General features: G+C 39.5%; 1 protein-coding gene across 2 annotated transcripts; it reads right to left on the reverse strand.

The window, feature by feature from the left end:
- Window positions 1-276: 276 nt before the first annotated feature.
- On the reverse strand, window positions 277-20164 carry si:ch211-225b11.1 (uncharacterized protein LOC561694 homolog). Of its 2 annotated transcripts, XM_036143683.1 has the most exons (15): window positions 18100-18117; window positions 17953-18012; window positions 17426-17650; window positions 14982-15116; window positions 10122-10332; window positions 9730-9862; window positions 8830-8964; window positions 8225-8328; window positions 5760-5884; window positions 3497-3609; window positions 2062-2202; window positions 1862-1961; window positions 1490-1590; window positions 1252-1419; window positions 277-1030 (listed from the first exon to the last, which is right to left on the reverse strand). In XM_036143683.1, the coding sequence occupies exons 3-15, from the start codon at window positions 17643-17645 to the stop codon at window positions 917-919; spliced, it is 1800 nt and encodes a 599-aa protein (XP_035999576.1). In that variant the 5' UTR covers window positions 17646-17650; window positions 17953-18012; window positions 18100-18117; the 3' UTR covers window positions 277-916. The 2 variants fall into 2 exon arrangements, with proteins under 2 accessions (XP_035999576.1, XP_035999575.1); XM_036143682.1 differs by lacking the exons at window positions 17953-18012; window positions 18100-18117 and adding an exon at window positions 20079-20164.
- Between the last annotated feature and the right edge of the window lie 516 nt (window positions 20165-20680).

Here is a 20680-nt window from a genome sequence, read left to right on the forward strand (position 1 = left end):
GCAACCCTAAAAACTCTGTAAAGAGTTTTTTTCCTCTGTTCCACCTACTGACAGAAACGCTCCTGTGAGCCACAGCTTCTCTGAAGGAGTGAGCCTCGCGGCATCAGAAAGCACAATTTAGCCACAGGACAAACAGGATAATTAAGTCTCACTGGACAAAGGTTCAGCTGAGCATGATGGAAACATTTACCCGCCTTCACCTTAATTATTAATTTATAAACATTTAATTAATTCCTTCATTTTTTTTCTCTTTTTGGCTAATTTAATAAAGTAGGAAGTAAATTATCTGTTGCAAATTATGCTCGCTTTTTTTATGGGCTGACCATTTACGCCTATTTTTTCAAATCTCTGTACTTCCAGCATCATAAAAGTAACTCCTTGATTGATAGAATAAAAACATAGTGCTGTAGAAACAGCAGAACGTGAGTTAAAGGGGGATGAAGGCAGGAAAAGGCAACGCTTTGCTGCCGCCCTCGTTGTAGAGGAGCTCGACCCCTTAGAGTCACGGATGTGTCACTATGACCCTGAAGCAGCCATTATCTATTAGATTTACAGAAGCATTAGTTGCCATTCCCTTAGAGTAATTAAGCTATGAAGCACATTAATCAAGATCACCCTGAGAAAATCATCCCTGCAGTAAGAAAGTGTAAAGAATAACCTGTTAAATTTACTTTTTACATTGCAATAAGACCCTAAACACAATATTTCCTTCTTATGCATCTTACAGATGATAGATAAAACCATAGATTTAAAAACTTGACAAAAAAAAAAAAACTACAAAAAAAATTGACCATTTGTCTGAAGTTACATCTTTTGTAAATATGTTACCGTCTAAAAACAGATAAATACTAATATATCAGAGCATCCCACTGCAGGACTAATCGTCTCACAGACAGAGCTGGTTTTGGCTCTCTGGTTACACTGATGAACTTAACAGCTTTTCTAACACTGGCTTGTCTAGATTTAGCTTTTCTAGCTGAGGATCCAGGGCATCCAGGTCTAATGTAGGAGTCACCGCTTTTTGAATTCTCTGAGGGTTAAAAAAAAAAGTGGAGAAAGAAGAAATCCTTTTTACTTTGAACAGTCACCATGTTTAAAAGCCAATAATAATCACATCTATTCTCAAAGTCATTCCCCCATAAACAACATTTTTCCCAATAAAATCCGATCAGATCAGCAACTGTCTTATCTCAACTAGAAAATGAAAACGCAAGCAAGAAAGCTGGTTCAAAATATATTGTACTGGCTCACCTGCAGAAGTGATCCTTTGCTAGTGTAGAGCTCATGAACAGCACAAAGTGGGATCCATATTATGGAGACCAGAGTGATGACCCACCCCACAAACTCAGCCCACGTTGGGTACATGTACTCTCCATAGCGAGGAGGCGTGTACTGAACAATGCTGGAGCCCAGGACGCACTGTGAAGAGAACCAGACCAGCCCTGAACACTGAATTTATCTGGATTTGTATCCAAAAATCAGGACTCACCACAATCAGCAGGGGACAGGTGAGCAGCCAGCAGATGCGGAAGTAAATGCTCGGGGACTCGCCTCGCATCCTCTTGACCATCCGGGAGAGACGCGACACTCCTGACAGACAGAATTTAAGAGATGAAGCATTAGGACACTCACCCTGTGTTAGGTAGATCATTCAATAAGTCTGCAAGTTGTTATGTGGAAAACACTGGACTCCAAAAAAAAGAGCAAATGTGATTGAATAAAAGTGCTTCAAATGTCAGGTTACCTTTAGCGTTGCCATCAAACTAAGACCTTTGCACTTTCTTTTCACCCCTACCTAAATCCTGAATGACTTTGCAACAAATGTCATTATTAAAAGGTTGACATTAATGTGAAACTTTACCAAAGATCCAGCATACAGACACTATTTCGAAGAACGCCAGGAAGATGAGGGAAACCACAGCAGTGCAGTGGTCCATCAGCTGGAACACATAAATACCGCCCTGCAAGAAACAGCAGAGAAGACATTAAATGGCAAAACGTTGTGGGCTACGCAATATCATCGGATGCACCTTCTTGAATTTGAATGTGTGCGTTTTTCACCTTAGTGACATGAGGAATCCCCAAAACAAGCCCCGCAACACACACAAGCAGAGTGAGCAGCTCCTCTCTCTTCACGTACTGCAGAACTTTGACTCCAAACTCATCCTTCAAGAAGGTCACGGCCACCTCCACGTTGCCAAACTGCGGAAAACACACTTTATTACCTTCAAACTCACAACAACACAATTACATCGTTAACCCTGTTGTCCTTAGAAAATATTGTCAGACTGAGAGCAACACGTGGCAGTATTAGGACGCAACAGTGGAACTGATGACTCATTGGTTGTGATACAATGAAAAAAAAACAAAAAGGTACAAAACGGGTAACATTTAATTAGATTTTATTTTCTAATTCATTAGATCCATCAAAACTAAGAACTTCCACCATTTTCAATCTCCAAATGCACCAACTAACAGCCTGTTTTTGATACATTATTTTCAGCTTTTAATCATAACCAGATAAAGATTTAAAACTTGAATTTGACGAATTTGACGCATGAATAGGGCTCATCTTGTAATTCCCCGTGTTTTCTCCCCGGATTCATTCAACTAAGCCCTCTATCAATAAGCTTGCACCTCATTTCTCCTCCTTTTTAAGTATTTCTCCCAACATGAGAAAATCAAAATGGAACAAAGTTAGAACTAGTAGTGAAACATCTAAGACAACCAGAAATTGGTATCAGGAAAAGCCTGATTGGTCCATCTGTGTATTTTCTGCCATATTTTAGTTCGCTGAAGTTTCAAAGTTAAAATGGTGAGTTTTTTTAAGCACTTTCTACACCTGGGTAGTACGACACGAAAGCTGGTGAAATATTTTCAATCCAGTTCTTACAAACACACGGCAGAAGACGGACTGGATCTTAAAGTCCCTGTTTTAGAAAAGCTCAGGTGCTTTCTAGGCCATGTTAATTATTCCATTACATTACCCATTCTCTTATACGTTAAAGAACAAACAAGGGTGGTAACAGGCAGCAGACTGAACCAAACATTACCCAGGAGACTCTGAGCGTGCGTAAATTAGAGAATAAGTGCAGCGTTGCCTGTAAGAAACTAATCAGAAAAATACTGTCTGTATGAATGGTTATAGTGAGCACAGCTTGCTGTGTAAAATGCTTTAAATTACAAAACAAGTTAAAAAATTAAGGTACTACATAAATCTAGCCTAGTTACCATTTGTGTGTGCTCTGAGTATGCATGTGAGGAAAATACTGGCTATGACGTTTTGTTTAATAGGGACAATATAGAACGTAACGTGAAAACAATTTTTGTACAAAAAAAAAAAAAAAAAAAAAAGAAACCAGATAAAATCATTTTACATTTACAACCAGATCAACCCTGAAAGTAGAAATACAAAAGGTGTTAAAGGTTCACTTAAACGAGACAGGCTGGACAGAGATTTTGAGGCTTAGATGTTAAAGGAGGTGTGGATGTTTACCTGGCTGTCGAGACCGAGACACAGCAGCATGAAGAAGAAGAGAGGAGCCCAGAGCTGAAAGCCAGGCATGGTGGAGAGGACTTCAGGGTACACAACAAACACCAAACCAGGACCTGAGACAAGAGACAAAGCATTCATGGGACTGACCAACATGACTTCAGCCTTCTATGAACTGAACCATGTTTTTACTTATCATGCCCTGATGACCATTTACCATCATGTCTAAAATTAGAAGGCAAATACCACTGTGCAATTAACAAAATACAAGGAACATAGTCTATGTTACAGCCAGTGGCCTTCGTTTGTGTTTTTTCTCTTTCTTCTCATGTTATTTAAATTTGTGTGCAGTTGCTGCCTCCTGCCAGCTGGCTCCGCTATGGGATTTTGATGCAGACCTTCTCCTGGGTCATGTTTTGTATTTCCTCCAGCATCACTTCCTGTAAAAGCTCTCCTCCCAATTGGATACTTACCTTGATTGTTCCACCAATCCTGAAAGAGTCCTCCTTATTTACAGATGGGACAGCTGTGTTTTGTTGAGCAGCTTGCCTCGTATACATGATGGGTCTCCCTTTTTGTTATGGCCTTTGAGCCAGGTTGGAACAAGTGGGGGCTCGTCCGGGAGCTGAACCCGGGACCTCTTGCACCCCAAGCAAGAATCACACCCCTATTGCTGTTTACAGAGTATTACAAGCATTTTTGTTTACTTATTTAACGGCACACATTTGGACTCCAGAGTATTTACTCATATTCTGTCATGTTACAACCACAAACCTATTTTTATTATGGGATGTAGCAACAAAAAACATCTTTAAATGCATTCACAGCTGCAGCTCTTGGGGTTTGTCTCTACAGGCTTTGCATATCTGAAGAGTGAAATCTTTACCCCTTGTTGTTAATGAATTACTCCAAGTTCTTACAGCTTGAATGGGAAGCATCTGTGCAACAGCAGTTTTCAAGTTATGCCACATATTCTCAGTTGTAATTAAGTCTGAACTTTCACAAGGTCTTTCTAACACATGCTTTTCTTCTTTTTATTTTTGCCTAAACCATCCCGTTGCTGCTCTGACTGTAGGGTTAGGATTGTTTTCCTGTTGGAAGGTGAACTTTCACCCCTGTTTCAAGTTGTTTGCAGCCTCTCTCTCAAGTTTTCTTCCAGGATTGCCCTGAAGTTAAGGTAATTCATCTATCTTACCGCCAACTCTGACCAGCTTCCCTCTCCCTGTAGAAAACAAAACCTCCACCCAGCAAGGATGCTGCTGCCACCATGTTTAACCATGTGGATGCTGTGTTCAGGGTGCAGAGTTAGTTTTATGCCCCACATGGTGGTTTGCATGTTGGTCAAAAAGTTACATATCAGTCTCTTCTGCTTCTGACAAGAGAACCTTCTTCCACAAATCAGGTGCCACCCCCCGCTGGCTTTCTTTCAATCCCAATTTTCTTCTTGACACCATTTCATAAAGGCCAGATTTGCTGAATGCCTGAAGGATTTTCCTGCAAACCGATTTTTCTCAGTTATGCATTAAAAATAGACATAATTCCTAAGCAGGAATTAGATATTTTCTTCTAATGACTTCAAGTTTTATGATTCTGATTGTATGAATAAAGAAAAGAAACTTGTGTGCCAGGCAGCTGCTTCGAACCCAGAAGGGAGGAATGGGAGGAGTCACGATGAAACTTAGACTTTATTAAAAAATAAAAACTATAAGAGAACACATTCGGATGCTTAGCTAGAGCGATAGTTGTCTCATTTCAGAACACCTTCCTTGTTCAACTAAAAAAACGTATCATTCTCACTGAAGTTTCTTTCTGGACCACACAGCTTCACCGGCAGGTTCAGAACCAGAACTGTCCTGCTGTGAGACAACAACAAGAATAACCCCGCTCCTCCACAGTTTTTACTGCAGCTGAAACAACTAAAATCACCAACAGCCTCTCAAACATTATAAAGTTCCTGAGAAAAAGTCGCCTAAAAAGGCTGCCTGTACTTGGTGGTACTGTTTAGTAGTAAAGTTAAAATCTAAAATGTCTTCATGTAAAAGTAAGATTTTGGCTTTAAAGAAGTAAAATTTTGATTTCCACCACATTTTAAAGTCTGTGCTGAGTTGTTCCGAGGAAGAGAAAAAAAAGAAGATAAACATATTTCAACGGAAATAAGAAAACAATGTTTCAAGAGAATGACACATATCACTCTAAAGTCCCATTTAATGTATTTTTTAAAGCCGCTGGACTACAGTATGATGGATCTGCTTGACTTGGTTCTTACCATCTGTAGCGATGTTGTCCACTGGTAGATTGTGTTTATAAGACATGTGGCCAATAGCCGAGAAGATCACAATGCCAGCCAGGATACTGGTGAATGAGTTGGTTAATGACACTATTAACACATCCCTGCAAAACAACAAACAAACCAAAACAGGAAATTAAACTTTCACTCTGCTGAAAATATCTAAAACACAATAAGCTCCTCACAATTGATTATTGAAACATTTACAATAAATGCCGTGTCTGAAATAGTAGTAAATATTCGGTCATTCATGACTGTCTACACCTAAAAACCTTACCTCCTCTTAGGGCTGTGTAGTAATCCTATTTATTGCTCAATTTCCATTATGACTCCAAACAATTACAAAAAATATTGTGATAAAAAAAAAAAAAAACTTAATTTGCAGTCAAACACACAGGGGCTTCAGAAACCAATGGGCTTTGTCATTTATTTAGTGCTAACTACTATCAGCAATAGAAAGCGGTAATGCATTTCTCTCCATTTTCTGAGTTCAAACACAAAAGGAACAGGTTTACGAATAGATATTTTACAGCACCATGTATCCTGTTGGTTTATTAAGAAACAACCCATCATACGAGGTGATAAACATCCAATACCGGCAACTTTCACAACATTTTGTAAGGGCAGCCATTTTGGATGCTAATCTTGGTATTGCAGAGCAAGCTCCGGCTTTCCGGGTTGGAAGGTGTAAAGATTTCTTTAGAGATCAAGTTGCGCTCCATCCAGTTATTTACCCTGGAGAAGCAGTCTTCTTTTATTATTGACTTCTGTGGTCATAAATTACTCTTGAAACAGAAACTATACTTTAAGATATTTAATCTAGCAAGCCAGAGGACTGATACAGCTTCAGTACTGGACTCTCATACATGAACAGGATGCAGGAAAGGGTAAAATAAGGAAGTGAGAGACCCGATCGTCATTGACATTAGCATTATATAGAACCTAGAGAGTACACTCCCATGCAAGGGAGTGCACCGTATGACATCAGTGTTCCTCGCATGACGTTGGTGGAGAATGTCTCACCATATTCTGGGAGTGACAAGGCTCCAGAATATGGTGAGACGTATATTAAATCAGTCCATTTAGTCCAATCTAAGCCGGTCAGTCTCTGAGTCCTCAGTGTCCGGGAGTCAGCTGTTGCTCCCAGTAACTGCTTTCTGCAGCGTCAGCATCTGTAATCTCATAATCTTTCACAACGGACAAATTTAAATGACGTACTTGTTTAATTGTCAACTGGGAGTTCAGAACATCTGACTTCCAAGTACATGGTGAGACAGATGTTGATCAAAAACACCAAATATAGAAAAGTAGCAACGATCTGTGTGGTGTCCAGTCAGACGGCAAGCACAACACACCACAATGACCAGATTTCACTCTGAATCACTCAGATGTCAGATGGGAAACCTTTGCGAAACCATTAAATGTGAGCTTAGAGTAAATAAACAGACGACGAGGAAGAATAATGGTGATAGTTTGTGGACTAATGTTAACAGAGAAAATACATTAAAAAGGCGTTGGGTAAAGGAGTGGAGACAGAGCAAACAGCTGCTCTACATCCGCTGCACTGTGATATAGAGGTGAGCTGTTTTTTTTTTTTTTTTCTCTCTGGGTTTCCTCTCTCCTCGTTTTCTGATTAGCTACATGTCACATTCACCAGGCTGCCTGCTCGTTTGTCTTCGGGAAAAAACACACGCTGGGACATCAGGCATAGACAACCCAACGTGTTGAATATCCCCGATTTGAGGTCAAAATAACTTGGTCGTGTTTAGCACTATTTGTGACAGTTATTCTTATTTATATGAATGAATGGCTTTATTTAAATGGTAAATGGCTTGTACTTGTATAGTGCATTATCAAGTGTTACGACCCCAAAGTGCCACCATTATGTGTCATGCACATGTGCCCAGCCCCCATGGGCTTTATAATTCCTTCAGTACTTTCTATGTTTACATGGGATGAGGTAGGATTTTTTTTAGATTAACGAGGTACTCATTTTTATTTCTTCATTAGTGTTTATTAAATGTAGGACCTTGGATAAAAACATTTATACTTTCTCAGTTAGGTTAGGGGTCGACCAACAAAAGGGTATCAAACCAAATTTTATGGTTTGATACAATTCACTATCATTCAAGTTCAATAAAAGCGCTTTTCATACCCCCGGAAAAAAATCTAATCAAATAATCATGATTTCAACATTGACAGAAATGACCAAATATAATTTTATTGCATAATCAAGCAGCCCAATTTCCCGTAAGGTCCAGATGTAGTGTAGTAATGCTTGAGGGTTTGTAAGCAGAGTAATATCAGGGTTTAGTCATTATAAAACCTAATTTGCTCTCCTTGCTAAAGAGAATCCCGGAACATCTTGGTCGTTAGTCAAATATACAATGAAGCTTTTATTAATTTTTTTTTTTTTTTATTGTAGTGAATAAATCGCATTTTACCTGGTGATGTTATTGTTGAACTTGTTGTAACTAGCCATTGAAATCATGCAGCCGAATGCTATTCCAAGTGAGTTAAACACCTGGGCAGCAGCATTCACCCAAACCTGTGACAGACAGAAGAAAACATAAAGACCAGATTTTACACTTTTAATCGTTTTTGCTGACTGTTGTCGTTTTAATCATAGATTTAGTTTTAAATTCCATTTGTTTCTTTACTGTGTTCATGCAGTCATATTTCAAAATAATAACACTGAAGAACTCAGCATTACCTATAGAGATTATAAAGACTTATACATGTGTGTCCTGTTGGAGCCACTGCATGTCAAATCTGCTCAAAAAAACGTAAAATGTCTGACTTTACTATACACGAAGGGGCATTTTGGATAATTTGGCTTGAGATTTCAACCAACTGAAATCCTCTGTTTTTACCTATTTTTTATGTACTTATGTTTTTCTTTTGACATCTAGGCATTGTTTTAACCTTGGACACAGTTAGTCTAATGACATACACACCCAAGATGGGCGTGTATGTCAAATATACACACCCATGTATACGCTAACCGCCTATAATGATTTGGTTGTTGCTTCATCACCCACAGTCTCACCTTGACTTCGAACAGTTTGCTCCAAACAGGTGTTATAAAATAGAGGATGCCCTCCTTGGCTCCAGGAAGCTGGACGTTATTGATAAGCAGGGCGAACAGGATAAAGTACGGAAAAACAGCAGTGAAGTACACCACCTGCGTCGCAATGAGAGAAAAGAAGACATTATGTGTGGAGGGGTCTATTATTAGGGGTTTAAACTTGTAATTATCACGTGTCAGGTCAAAACATGTATTTTTAAGTGACATAGCTAACCAGAATTATCAAACCTACTAAATGGTCAGGAAGTATTAAAAAAAAAAGCCCACAAGAATAGAAGCGGTACCAGATTAATCTGCATTGTTACTATACAGTGCTGTAAAAAGAAGTTTGCCCCATTATAGATTTCTTCTGGTTTTACTTTTTTTTTTTTTTTGGTCAGGTCATGATTTGTTTTTGCTAAACGGTGGATGAATTGGGATTGATCACATTTTTCTAAATAAAATTTCATGTACTACATCCAGGCTTAATTACTGCAAGTTTAGTAGAATCTCGAAATCACCTGAATACAACCTCAGAGTACGTAAATTAGGATAAAGGATCTCAAAAAACTAAACACCATGCTAAAATGTAAAGACATGGAAGAACAGATGGGGATTCATGTTTGAAAACCTCCAATGTTTCTCAAATAAATCCGTCTGCAACAGTTCGCATTAAACTACGATTTTGCATTGGGCCAGGTTGGCTTGAAAAGCTTTTCAATTAATAAATCACAATTTGAATATCGCCACCTGATATAAATATGTTTCATGATGTGACGCATTTTAGAGGGATGTAAAAAACAACACAAATAAGATATCTAAAAGGGGGAACAAATCACTCTATATTCATTTATTGGGTGGAAAAACAAAGCTTATCCAGACCTTGCCAGTGGATTTGACTCCTTTAAAAATGCATAAATAAATGATGACCCAGGAAAGGAGGAGACAGCCAAACACTTCCCACTGCATGCCACCAGCTTCATCAATGCCACCAGTCTTCTCTAAAAGTCTGTGACTGAAAAAACAGGAAAAAACAAATCCATTTTTTTATTTCTTGTTCCTTCCCTTTTCCATTACTTGAAATTGACATTTGCTCATAAAAAGAATCAGACAACACATTTATTAATTTCTAAAACAACCATTAAATGACATATGAGCAAATATTTCCAAACTAAAAATTATCTTATTTGAATAAGTGCTTGTAAATTAACTGTAATAAATATAGATGCACCATGTGGAGTGTAAATGTAGCAAAAAAAGTGATGGCTTCTCACTCGAAGAACTGTTGGCTTGAAGACTGCTGGTGGCTGGCATTGCCAGGAAAACCACTGGAACAGTTTTCAACAACGTTCCAAGTGTTGTTGCAAGACGCCCAGGGGAGGGTTCCTCTGAATGAGTTGAACAAGTAGAAAAGGGCCCAGCCCATGAGCACATTGTAGAACGTGCAGAAGACGAAGGAAATGACAATTGTGGCCAGACCTACACCTGTGGAGTGATATTTGGAGGAACAGATGGTGAATTAAGGCCATGATTCAGCAGAAGTTATGCAATCTGTCTGGATTTCACTCAAAGCATTACTTATTACTGTAGTCTAGAGAGGGAAAAAAAACAACTATTTTCTGGCCCAAGTTAAGAGGAGTTGCTCAGATCATTCTCTTCAAACCCCACATTGTTGTGTGTGTGGTTGTTGAATATAACAGAAAGAAAAGATCAAAGTCCTTACGACAGCTGTAAATTATTCAATCTTTAAACAAACGTGGTTCCAGTCTGAGTGCATCGTGTTTCAGACTGCAAGAATGCCATTACTGAGAGGTGACTCAGCAAAACATGTTCCCTCACCAACAAATAATGAACCATGGTTAAACACACAGTCATGGGAAAAATTAGGACACCCCATTAAACATTTAGTTCTTTAATGAGGAATGTGTTTATTGATTTCTAGTCTTTTTGGTTTTGATTCTTTGTAAAAGAACATCTTGGTTTTCAGTCAGTCCATGGTGGATTTATAATACGTTTTAGGTGCTTCTCATGTTGCAGGGTCCAGGTCTAATTCAACTTTTCTTTTTTTTTTTCTTTTTTTTTAAACCAGGCGGTCCCACAACTCTCCGATAAAGGGTAAAATCTATGGTGGATTCTGTAATGGTGAACTGGCCAGATCCTGCTGCAGCAAAGAATCAGCTAACTGTGACACTCTGCCACTGTCCCCTGCAGGTTTGAGCAGAATGCAGTGAGTCTAAAGCGGCATATTAGCCAGATGTCATCATCTGCCAGGAAATGTTTGATTGCTGAAACCGCATTGCCTCCCAATTCTCCCATTTGCAACGTCTTCCAGTAGTGCATTACCCACACACACACACACACACACACACACACACACACACACGAGTGTATTTCACTGTTTACAGCAATTAAAGTAATCACCTCACACCATGTCACTATCGATCTGTCAGTCTGCGGTACACAGAACCCTGGTGATCATCCGGCAGAGGAATGTGACGGCAGAAAACCCTGATGAAAGGTTTGATTTAAGATTTAAGTTGGTTTATGAGTACTTATTTTATGCATTTGAATAGCCCTTACATATAGTTAGGTGTCACCAGTTAGAGCATAAATAAATCTGCGGTTTTGAATGCTTATGATAAAGCCGATCTATGATTAAAGTCTGATATGTACTGAAAGTGAACGTCTGACAGGAACCATCATGCAGTTTGGCAGCGATTTACCACTCCAACGTCTTCGTTGCTAATTTCCCCCTGTCTCCAAGATGAGCGCACGCCTGAGTCAGAGATGCCGTGAGGACCGCACATTTTCCCATAAAGTATTTTTCTATTTATAGATCCCAACTTTTGCACGGAAAGTTACAGTTTCAGGCCCCATTCTGAGCGTACGCAAGCTTTACAATGAGGCCCCAGGTCATTTTTCTCTCTGAAACCTTTAGTCAGGCCTTCCTCTTTTCTTTTTTATTTGTTTTTTCAAGAGAGCAGCGGTTTTGCTCCTTGCACACCTTTTATGAAAGTTACATTTATGCAGATTATTTCTGAATGTTGAGTAATGTGATATGCCTGTATAGAATTATAGCAATTTTAATTTGGAATACGTGTGGGGTTACCCTAGTTTTCTCCTCACCAGAAGAAGCCTTTTATTTTATTACATGTTGCAGAAAGATTTAAAAGGTCTTACCTTCAGTTCTTGTTTGTTTCAATTACATTACTTGAAATTTATTGATGTTGAGAATAAATATTCATATTTTCAATTATGTGAGAAATGTATGCAAATTTTCTTAGGGTGTCCTTAAATTTTTTACATGGCTTGCGTGTGTGTTCTAGTACTTGCAGCTGAGCGAGAACATTTTTGCTCACTTTACTAGTAAAAGGCCTGAGTTGCTGTTGAGTAAAGCTACAATATTACACAGAAATAAATGATAGGAATTAATCCTAGCATAAGTGTTAATTAATCAATTCTTGTGTTTTAACGTTTCTCTTCAGGAAGGGTGTGTGTATAAAGTTTTTCTTATGTTCTTCAAAATGTAGATTGTGATGGATGCGAATATCAGGACCTTGTTGGAGACTGTTAGTATGTATCTGGGAACGAGGCCAACCAGGAAAAAGTCCAGAGCTGATTTTTAGTCAAAGTCTGCCCCTGGCCAGAAGATTATATGAGCACTGACAAGCCAAGCTAATAATGCTGGTTATTTCCTCATGTTGCCTGTAGGAAGAACACATGGATCCAGGATGCACTACAGGAGGAAGGCAAGGCAGTGGAGGCAGGCTGATCCTTTGGGCAATGTTCTGCTGGCAAACCCGGTTTCCTTGCATCGATGTAGACGTTACTATAACCTCTCCTATCCTTTCATGGATGTTATGTTTCATGTTATTTTCCCTGAAGGCTGTGGCATCTTGGAGCAGGATAATGTGCTTTGTGCTTCATAAAACAAAAACAATAAAAAACAGGTTCTGAGAACACAAAAGTTTGTTTGAGGCGTTGACTTGACCTCCAGATTCTGCAAGCATCAGGGGAATGAAGCTTCTGCAGGATGTGCTGGAAAAACAAGTCTTGGGATGTCTTGGAAAAATGTGCCACATTCTTCCCGATTTCAAATTAAGGCTTGAACATTGAGTTGCTCTTGGTTTGGGATCCTGTTTAATAACCTAACCTTTATTCACCTGATGTTCTTTACAGAACAACTGCCTTTATAATGCAATTACATTACACACAGGCAGACTATTCACTTATTAGATTATTTCTGAAGGCAATTGGCAGCACTGGATTATATTGGGGTCTCGGAATAAAGGGGATAAATATAAATGCACACTACATTTCTCAGCCATTGAACTGTGAAAACTTTGAAAACAATCATATTCCATGCACTTCACTCTTATGTTGGCCTGACAAATAAAAATCTCAATGAATATCTTGAAGCGTATGGTGGTAAAGTGAGGAAATTGGAGAAGGTACATTTGTTATTCAGCATCATGAGAAGTGCATTGCAGTAAAGTGAAAAGACGTTGCACAGGTAAATCATTCAAATGAGCATACAGAAAACAAACTACCTGCTTTTGGCCCTTGTTTAGGACAGAGCAATAACCAGGAAGAAATGAGCGATAAATCAAGTGAAGGACCCAAACGATTTGACCGGGTAGATTATCTCTGCTTTTAAAGGAGATAAGAAAACTATGGAGAAAAATGTCAAGTTAGTACAGCAAAGGCAGCATTTTTATTTCATAGCCACAGTGTGTTTGTTGATGGCTGGACGCTTGCTTGATCTGGACAGTAATTTTCACACTGGCGTGGTACAAGGTGTGGATCATCAATAAGGCATGTGTAGTTTCACTGAAAAACATTTTACTGCATTTATCTTATAATAATACAGCAGCAGGTTGTGTTACAAGTCTAGAAAAGGATTCACATTAAAGGAGAATTTAATAAATTTGGATTTATTATCCACACATTGTACTTGAGTGTGTGTGCTTAACAATCAGGGTTTAGCCTCATAACTGAAACATTTTGAAAATTCAACAAGCAAATGTTTTTTTTTCTGGTAGAGGAATATTCCACTGAACAAGTTTTCATCCATCAACAAATAAAACATTTAAAAAAAAAAAACACTCACTAGCTTAATAAATGCTGAATACAATTCTTTAGATGAAACATAAGAAAAAGGATCATTCATCGCCCTGAATAGGATCCCCCCCTATAGATCCATGATAATTTGCCGCTGATGTCAGTGAACATAAAAGACACAGCTTACACAAGGCCATTTATCTCCCAATATTTGTTTAACTCCCTTAGAGAATGAATAGGGATTTGATGGGTGAATGAAATGTATGCATAACGTGAGCACAGGAAAAACTTGAAATCAGTGAACGGAAACTGATTTATGACTGAAATGAACACTCTTGTATATTAAGAAGGGGATTTCAGAGGTGGAGGTGTGCAGATCATTAATACAGAAGGAGCGTAGGATGTACTTGTGCAAGAGGACGAGTACATCCTACAACTGCTTTTGTTGTTTTGTCTGTTTGAACATACATTATGTTGCCACCTACACGTCTATAGAAACGGTGGCTGGCTCTAATTTTTAATGTTTTGTAACAGGAGTTTGTTTTTCCCTTATTCGTCTCCAACTACAGCACACATATAGCCACGCTTGTCTCACTTTTGTTAGCTTTGAGTGACATATTGTTCACCAAATGTATTTTAACAATTCATAATTTATGAAAGGATCGAAACCAAGAACGTTAACCTTGCTAACACTAAAGCAATGACTCTGCCAGAACCTGAGGCGGTGCCCGAAGCCAGTGCCGAGGGAAAATAATCTATATAATACAAGAGTTCCAGTGTTTGAATTTAATCACTGACATAAATCCACTATTTAATAATAAAAGTCAAATTTTTTTGAGATGCAATAAAATATATACAGAAAAAAAAATAGGGAGTTATTCAGCACATATTTGAATGCTAACCAACTAGCTATTTAATGGATGTCCAAATTAATCCATTAATGCATCCATTTATAAGCTTTTTACATGCAAAGCCCAAGTTTTGGGGCGTTTCCATGTGAGAATGCAAAAAAGCCAACCAGAGGTTCAAACTCCATCCACACGAGGAGCCTCTGTCAGAGACGAGTCACTCACCTTTAAAGAGGGGACAGATTTTGGCGAATGCATGCACTGGCCCTAAACGAGTATACTGGCCAACAGCAAACTCCATGTAGAGCAGAGGGATGCCACAGAGGAAAACCATGGTGAGGTAGGGGATAATGAAGGCACCTAAAGCAAAAAGTTGCAAAAATATTCAGTCTTATGTCTGGATTATTCCCAAGTAGGTCATGTCACTAGAAAACAAAAGTAAGAAAAATGCTTGAAAGGGTTTAAACAAAAGCTTTCTCTCATTGCAAAAATGTATGTATGTTCATCAGTTCCTAGATCCTGCTTAAGCATAACTGAGTGACATTTTTTGTGGTCGTCAAAAGCCAACCGTAGGGTTTCTGGTTTTTCACACAGTGAAAATGCGCTCATTATAATTAGTCTGGCAGCTCAGTGGACCTGATGTGCAGGAAAAACACGACTACGACATGTGGGCTGTTAAACAGTTCTACCTGAACTCTGAAAAGGGCTTACATAAATTTAAAAACCGCAGGGGATCACATGTCAGATTGGCCTTTACATGTTGAGGTTTCAAAAGAGTCTGCGACGTGGAGTTTTGTTTTGCAATGAGTGATGAACCACAATCCATCCTCTGAAAAACTTAATCTCTGGTGGATTATCCTTCACACACAAAGTCTTGACAACCTGATGATCCAATAATTAAATGGTGAAATTTTCCAGTACTGTGACACTTACGTACATGCTGTAAAAAAGTATCTGGTTTTCTTCGCCTCCTTCTCAGTTTGACTTGAAACTATACCTGAAATCAAATTCTGTTTGACTTTACTTTTGAAAATTAACATAAATTGTTCAGTGAGTATACTAAAACCACTTGCTTGCATCCAACTATTTCTTTCAAATTAAAATTTTAACAAGAAAAAATAAATAAAAAGGGGACATATGCTTTTAATGCCTTCCGTTTCTCATTGAAATAATTGAATATATATATATATATTCTTTTATATCTTTTATATATATATAAAAGAGGTTTAGTCTCAGTTCCTCCTTATTGTTGGACCACAGCACCCCTTTTCCCCCCCTGTTCTGAGGTTTGTCTGAGAGCAACTCATTTTGGTGCCGTCTCTTTAAATCTAAACGTGGTACTTCACACTCCGCCCCTCTCCGCCCACAGCAGTCTGAAGCTCTTTTCCCATAGTGTTATTACTGTTGACTCCATCAAAGGAACAGGAGCTATAAATTAGACGTTGGCTCAATCTGAATACCCTTATTGAGTAAGAGCTCTTTAGCCCAGGCAGAAGTGCATCAGCGGTCGCCATGATTATTGCTGTCCAAATAGTGCAGTCAGTAAGGAAGGAGGTAGGAAAAGTAGGCTGTATCCTCCCTCTCACGGCAAGTTTTGCCAAGGAACCCTGCGATGTCCCTTACTGGGGGCAAGAAGCCTTAAGGTATCCCACAATCCTTTGCATGACATGACATATATCAGCACAGCCACCTCACGGAAATCAACGTAAATGTCTGGAGAGAAGAGAGTGATCATTTTGTAGTTCATTTTCGAAATGCTGTGGGCCCAGATTTGACTCGCATCATCCATGTGTGTCTCCGTCACCTAATGGCTGAGCGAATTTGCCACAGCAGTCCGAAGTTCCTTTCCTCCCCATAATAAAGTTCTTACTGCTGACCCCATGAAAGGTGAAGGAAAAGGAGCTAGAAGTTATTATTAAGGGTTTTCGAATGGAGCTGAATACCCTTAATCATAGCTCCTAGCTCCTGCTCCTACATCGCAAGGTTCCCAGGCTAAATTAGCCATGCGAGGAAGCATACAGGCTCCTTTTCCTACTTCCTTCTTTACTGGCTGCACTCTACAGATAAAGCCTTATTCATATGGAGCCTTTGACTATTCCACTTCTAGCTTTGGCATCAACTTGGACAACAAAATCCCGGCAAAAAAATAAATAAAAAAGGGCCGATTCATGAAGTTGGTATCTCTTAAAGGCCATGACCTTGTTTGGTAGTTCCGTAGCAAATACAGCATTTATTGTAAAAAAAAAAAAAAAATGTAATAGAGAAAAGGAAGAAAAAAAAATTACCAGCTTAAAAAAAAATATGACCCAAAAAGAATATAAAGTCTCGACAGACTACATTCTCATTTTCTGCACTCCTAGAGACTCCCAAGTACAGAACAAAACATACTGCTCAAAAAAATAAAAGGGAACACTTGGAGTTACATTGTATTAAGTGTTTTTTTTAGCAGTATATATTGAAGGGGTAATATATATATAAGTGATCCTCCTGGTATTTCAAACGTGTAATATATCAGTGCCGTTTAGTTTAAAAGTTTAGTTTTAATGCTGCTGCCCAAAACGTGAAGGTAACCCAGAGACCTGCTTGTTTATTTCTGCAGACTTGTTGCTGGCTGTATTTTGCATGTTACAATAATTAAAGCAGTGGGTGGCTGTCTAGCAGCCTCTTACCTCCGCCGCTGCTGTAGCACAGATAGGGGAACCTCCAGACGTTTCCCAGCCCCACCGCGTACCCCACCGTGGCCAGGATGAACTCCAGCTGCCCGCTCCACGTGGGTCTCTGCGCCCCGGTGTCCGCGCGGCCGTCGGCGCTGGCTTTGGCATCCGGACGCTGCGGGTCATAGATTCTGTTCTCACACCGCGGCTTTGAGTTCTCGGCTCCGAGCTCCATTGCAGCTTTATGGGTAATGAAAAAAATGTTTGGTGGGTTTGAGTGATTAAAAATAAACAGCGGGCTCCAATAAAAACGCCATACAATTTACAATTAAATAACCCTAAAACTGTGGCCTATGGTTATGTATTGAGTTTATTTAACATCATGTACACCCGGAAGAAAAAAAACATCTAAAAGCATGAGAAAGCTGGTTATCGTTCTGATCAGATTCGCATCTTCAGAGCTGTCTGAAAGAAAAAGAAGGAAAAATGTGACAGCGACGGATGGTCCGTGTAAACCCTGCCGGTTATCTTTCTCCATTCACCCAGCCCACTCTTGTGTAACGACCACCGGCGTCCTTCGCCATCCCCACCGGCCGGTGTCCCTGTCACACAAGCAGCGGAGGCGAGTAAGACACGCCTTTCGTTTTTCAAAATAAAAGCCTCCAGTCTTTATAGCCTCCGTGACTTACATGACCTGAACAGGTGTTTCACAACATTCACTGAGCCGGGGGCGGCGCTGATTGGGAAAAAAGATGGTCACGTGTTTTGATCAGGCTTTGTCCCTATCACAACTTTGAGGAAATGATAATAGGACCAATCACCAGGTGACATTTGTTGTGACACTTTTATTAGGTACAAAAGAAAAAAAAAAAGACATCATAGCTCACTGACATAAGACTGTGTATCTGTGGTCATATACATATAGCTATCATAAAGTCTGACCATCTATATTTAGACCTGCACCTCATGTAAGATACCTGAAATACATTTTTTATCAGGTGTGTGGACTAAAGAAAGTCACATAAAAAACCTTTGCTTTCTTATGGCAAGTTAAAGTAGAATCACATTTTCTGGTAACAGCTTGTTACATTTGTCACGCTGGTCGGCCAGCCATTGAAGTGGGACCCAAACGGGCAGCAGACAAACAACAAAGTGACATAAGTGGATTCTTGTTTATTATTATTGTTGTTTTTTTATTTTATTTTTTTTATCCAACAGTGTAACAAGCTGAAATACCAACACCCAACAACAAACATCTAACAAACCTAAATTGGGGGTGCGGGGGGCATATACAAGGACCAAAACAGTACAATTACAAACTAATACAAACTGAAAAAACCTTAAACACATTCCAATAATAAAATTAAAAGATATACATTATCAGAAAAATCCCTTCCGACTAGAACCACCCCTCTTTAAGCCACGTCTTCATCCATCCCAGAACCAACGAATTGAGCATAAGGCCCCGTGGGGCTGTTTTGTATGCGCGCCTGCTGGGAGATGAAAAATGGCAGAGGTAAGTCTTTGCCAGAAAACAATACTTCTTACTTAAAACACTTGCTTTATTGCTAGTCAGGCATTGAACCATCCATCCATAACACGCCTATCCCTTGTGGGGTCGTGAGGGGTGCTGGTGCCTAAATCCAGCTGTCAATGGGCAAGAGGCGAGGAAAACCCTGGACAGGTTGCCATCACAGGGCAACACAGAGACAAACAGGACAAACAACTATTCACGCACACACTCACACCTAAGGAGAATTTGGAGAGGCCAATTAACCTAGCAGTCGTGTTTTTTTGGAGTGTGGGAGGAAGCCGGAGTACCCGGAGAGAACCCATGCATGCACAGGGAGAACATGCAAACTCCATGCAGAAAGACCCACTGTGCAGACCAGGCATTGAACCACTTGAGCCAATTGTTTCTGCAAAGAGATAATTTCTCAAAGCCCCAATTGCATATGAAACCACCTACTGGCCGAGTACATGATCGCAGTCAGCAATATAATCTATGATGCGTGCCTGTATTTTTCTCCTTCCGGGCCCTTGGAAATTATCATTAATGAGAAATAACCATTAATTACCCTCACAATTATCACATGTGTATAATAAAATATTTTTAAACATGTTCTGTGTGTAAGGAAAGCACAATCTTATATGGCTTGGCTCTGTACGTTTTTCTGTCACCTTAGTGTAATGGCATGGGCTTAAGCAGACAGACAGTGAAAGTGCTTTTGCAACTTGGTCCATGATGTGCAAAATATGAGATTTTATTCAGAAATAAGAGTTTTTCAACATTTTTTAAGTTTTAATCCATCCTTTTTTCCTTCTTCTTTTTTTGACACTGCCTTTGAAAACACCCTGATGAGGTGGCCTCCAACTTCTAATGCAGCTGCTGGCACTGCCATTGACATCTCCTGAAGGTTTTGCTCCAAAATCTTCATGAGGGGAACCACTTTGGAGGGGGAAACATTTTCCTCTGCAGACAGCTCATCAGTGGCATCATAAAATGGAGACAGCAAAGAAAGCCACAATCCAATAATGCTGAACTCCTCTGACACTAATGAAGGGATGTCAGTTTGTAGGCAGCGAATGCACCTCACTTCTAAATAAATTAGGAAACAGGGAAAAATACAGTTGTTGATAATCAGATCTAATGTTAGATTCACCTTACCTTATTGGGAGAAATCCAGTCTAAATGTTCCTACATTGGTGGAATCCTCCTCTCCCCAGCTGGCTCCATCCTCTGTCCTCTCCTCCATCTCCAGACTATCCTTCCTTCTCTCGCCTAAAATCTCCAAACTATCTCCACACTATCAAAACTCTATCTGAATTGACGCCAGCTCTCTGATAAACACCCACGTTTTAACTGAATACTGAGGTGTTTAAATGCCTGTCAAAACTCGCATGCAGTCTGAACAGCTTCCTGAAGCTGTCAGTTTTGTATGGTTGGGTAGCAAAGCTTCAGCCGTCATCATTTCTGGTTCCTCCCCTAACTGAAGCAAGCCTCGATACGCACTTTGCAGTAATGCTCCCTCCATTAATCGACACACGCTTCAGAGCCTCGGCTCATCCTACAACATTACTAATCTGCTTGAATGTTATGCCGTTAAATTCAGTCTATAGAAATGCTGCACTGGAAACTAAACACCTATTGTTTTTTTGTTGTACTTTACAGAGTGAATGCCAAGATGAGGCTTTTCCACTCCATGTGAAGACACACCTAGAAAACAAATACACGTCCAACCAAACCAGATAAGTTAGCTGGAAAAAACA

This window comes from Fundulus heteroclitus, chromosome 12 (genome assembly GCF_011125445.2).
Source record: "Fundulus heteroclitus isolate FHET01 chromosome 12, MU-UCD_Fhet_4.1, whole genome shotgun sequence".
NCBI classification, from domain to species: domain Eukaryota; kingdom Metazoa; phylum Chordata; class Actinopteri; order Cyprinodontiformes; family Fundulidae; genus Fundulus; species Fundulus heteroclitus.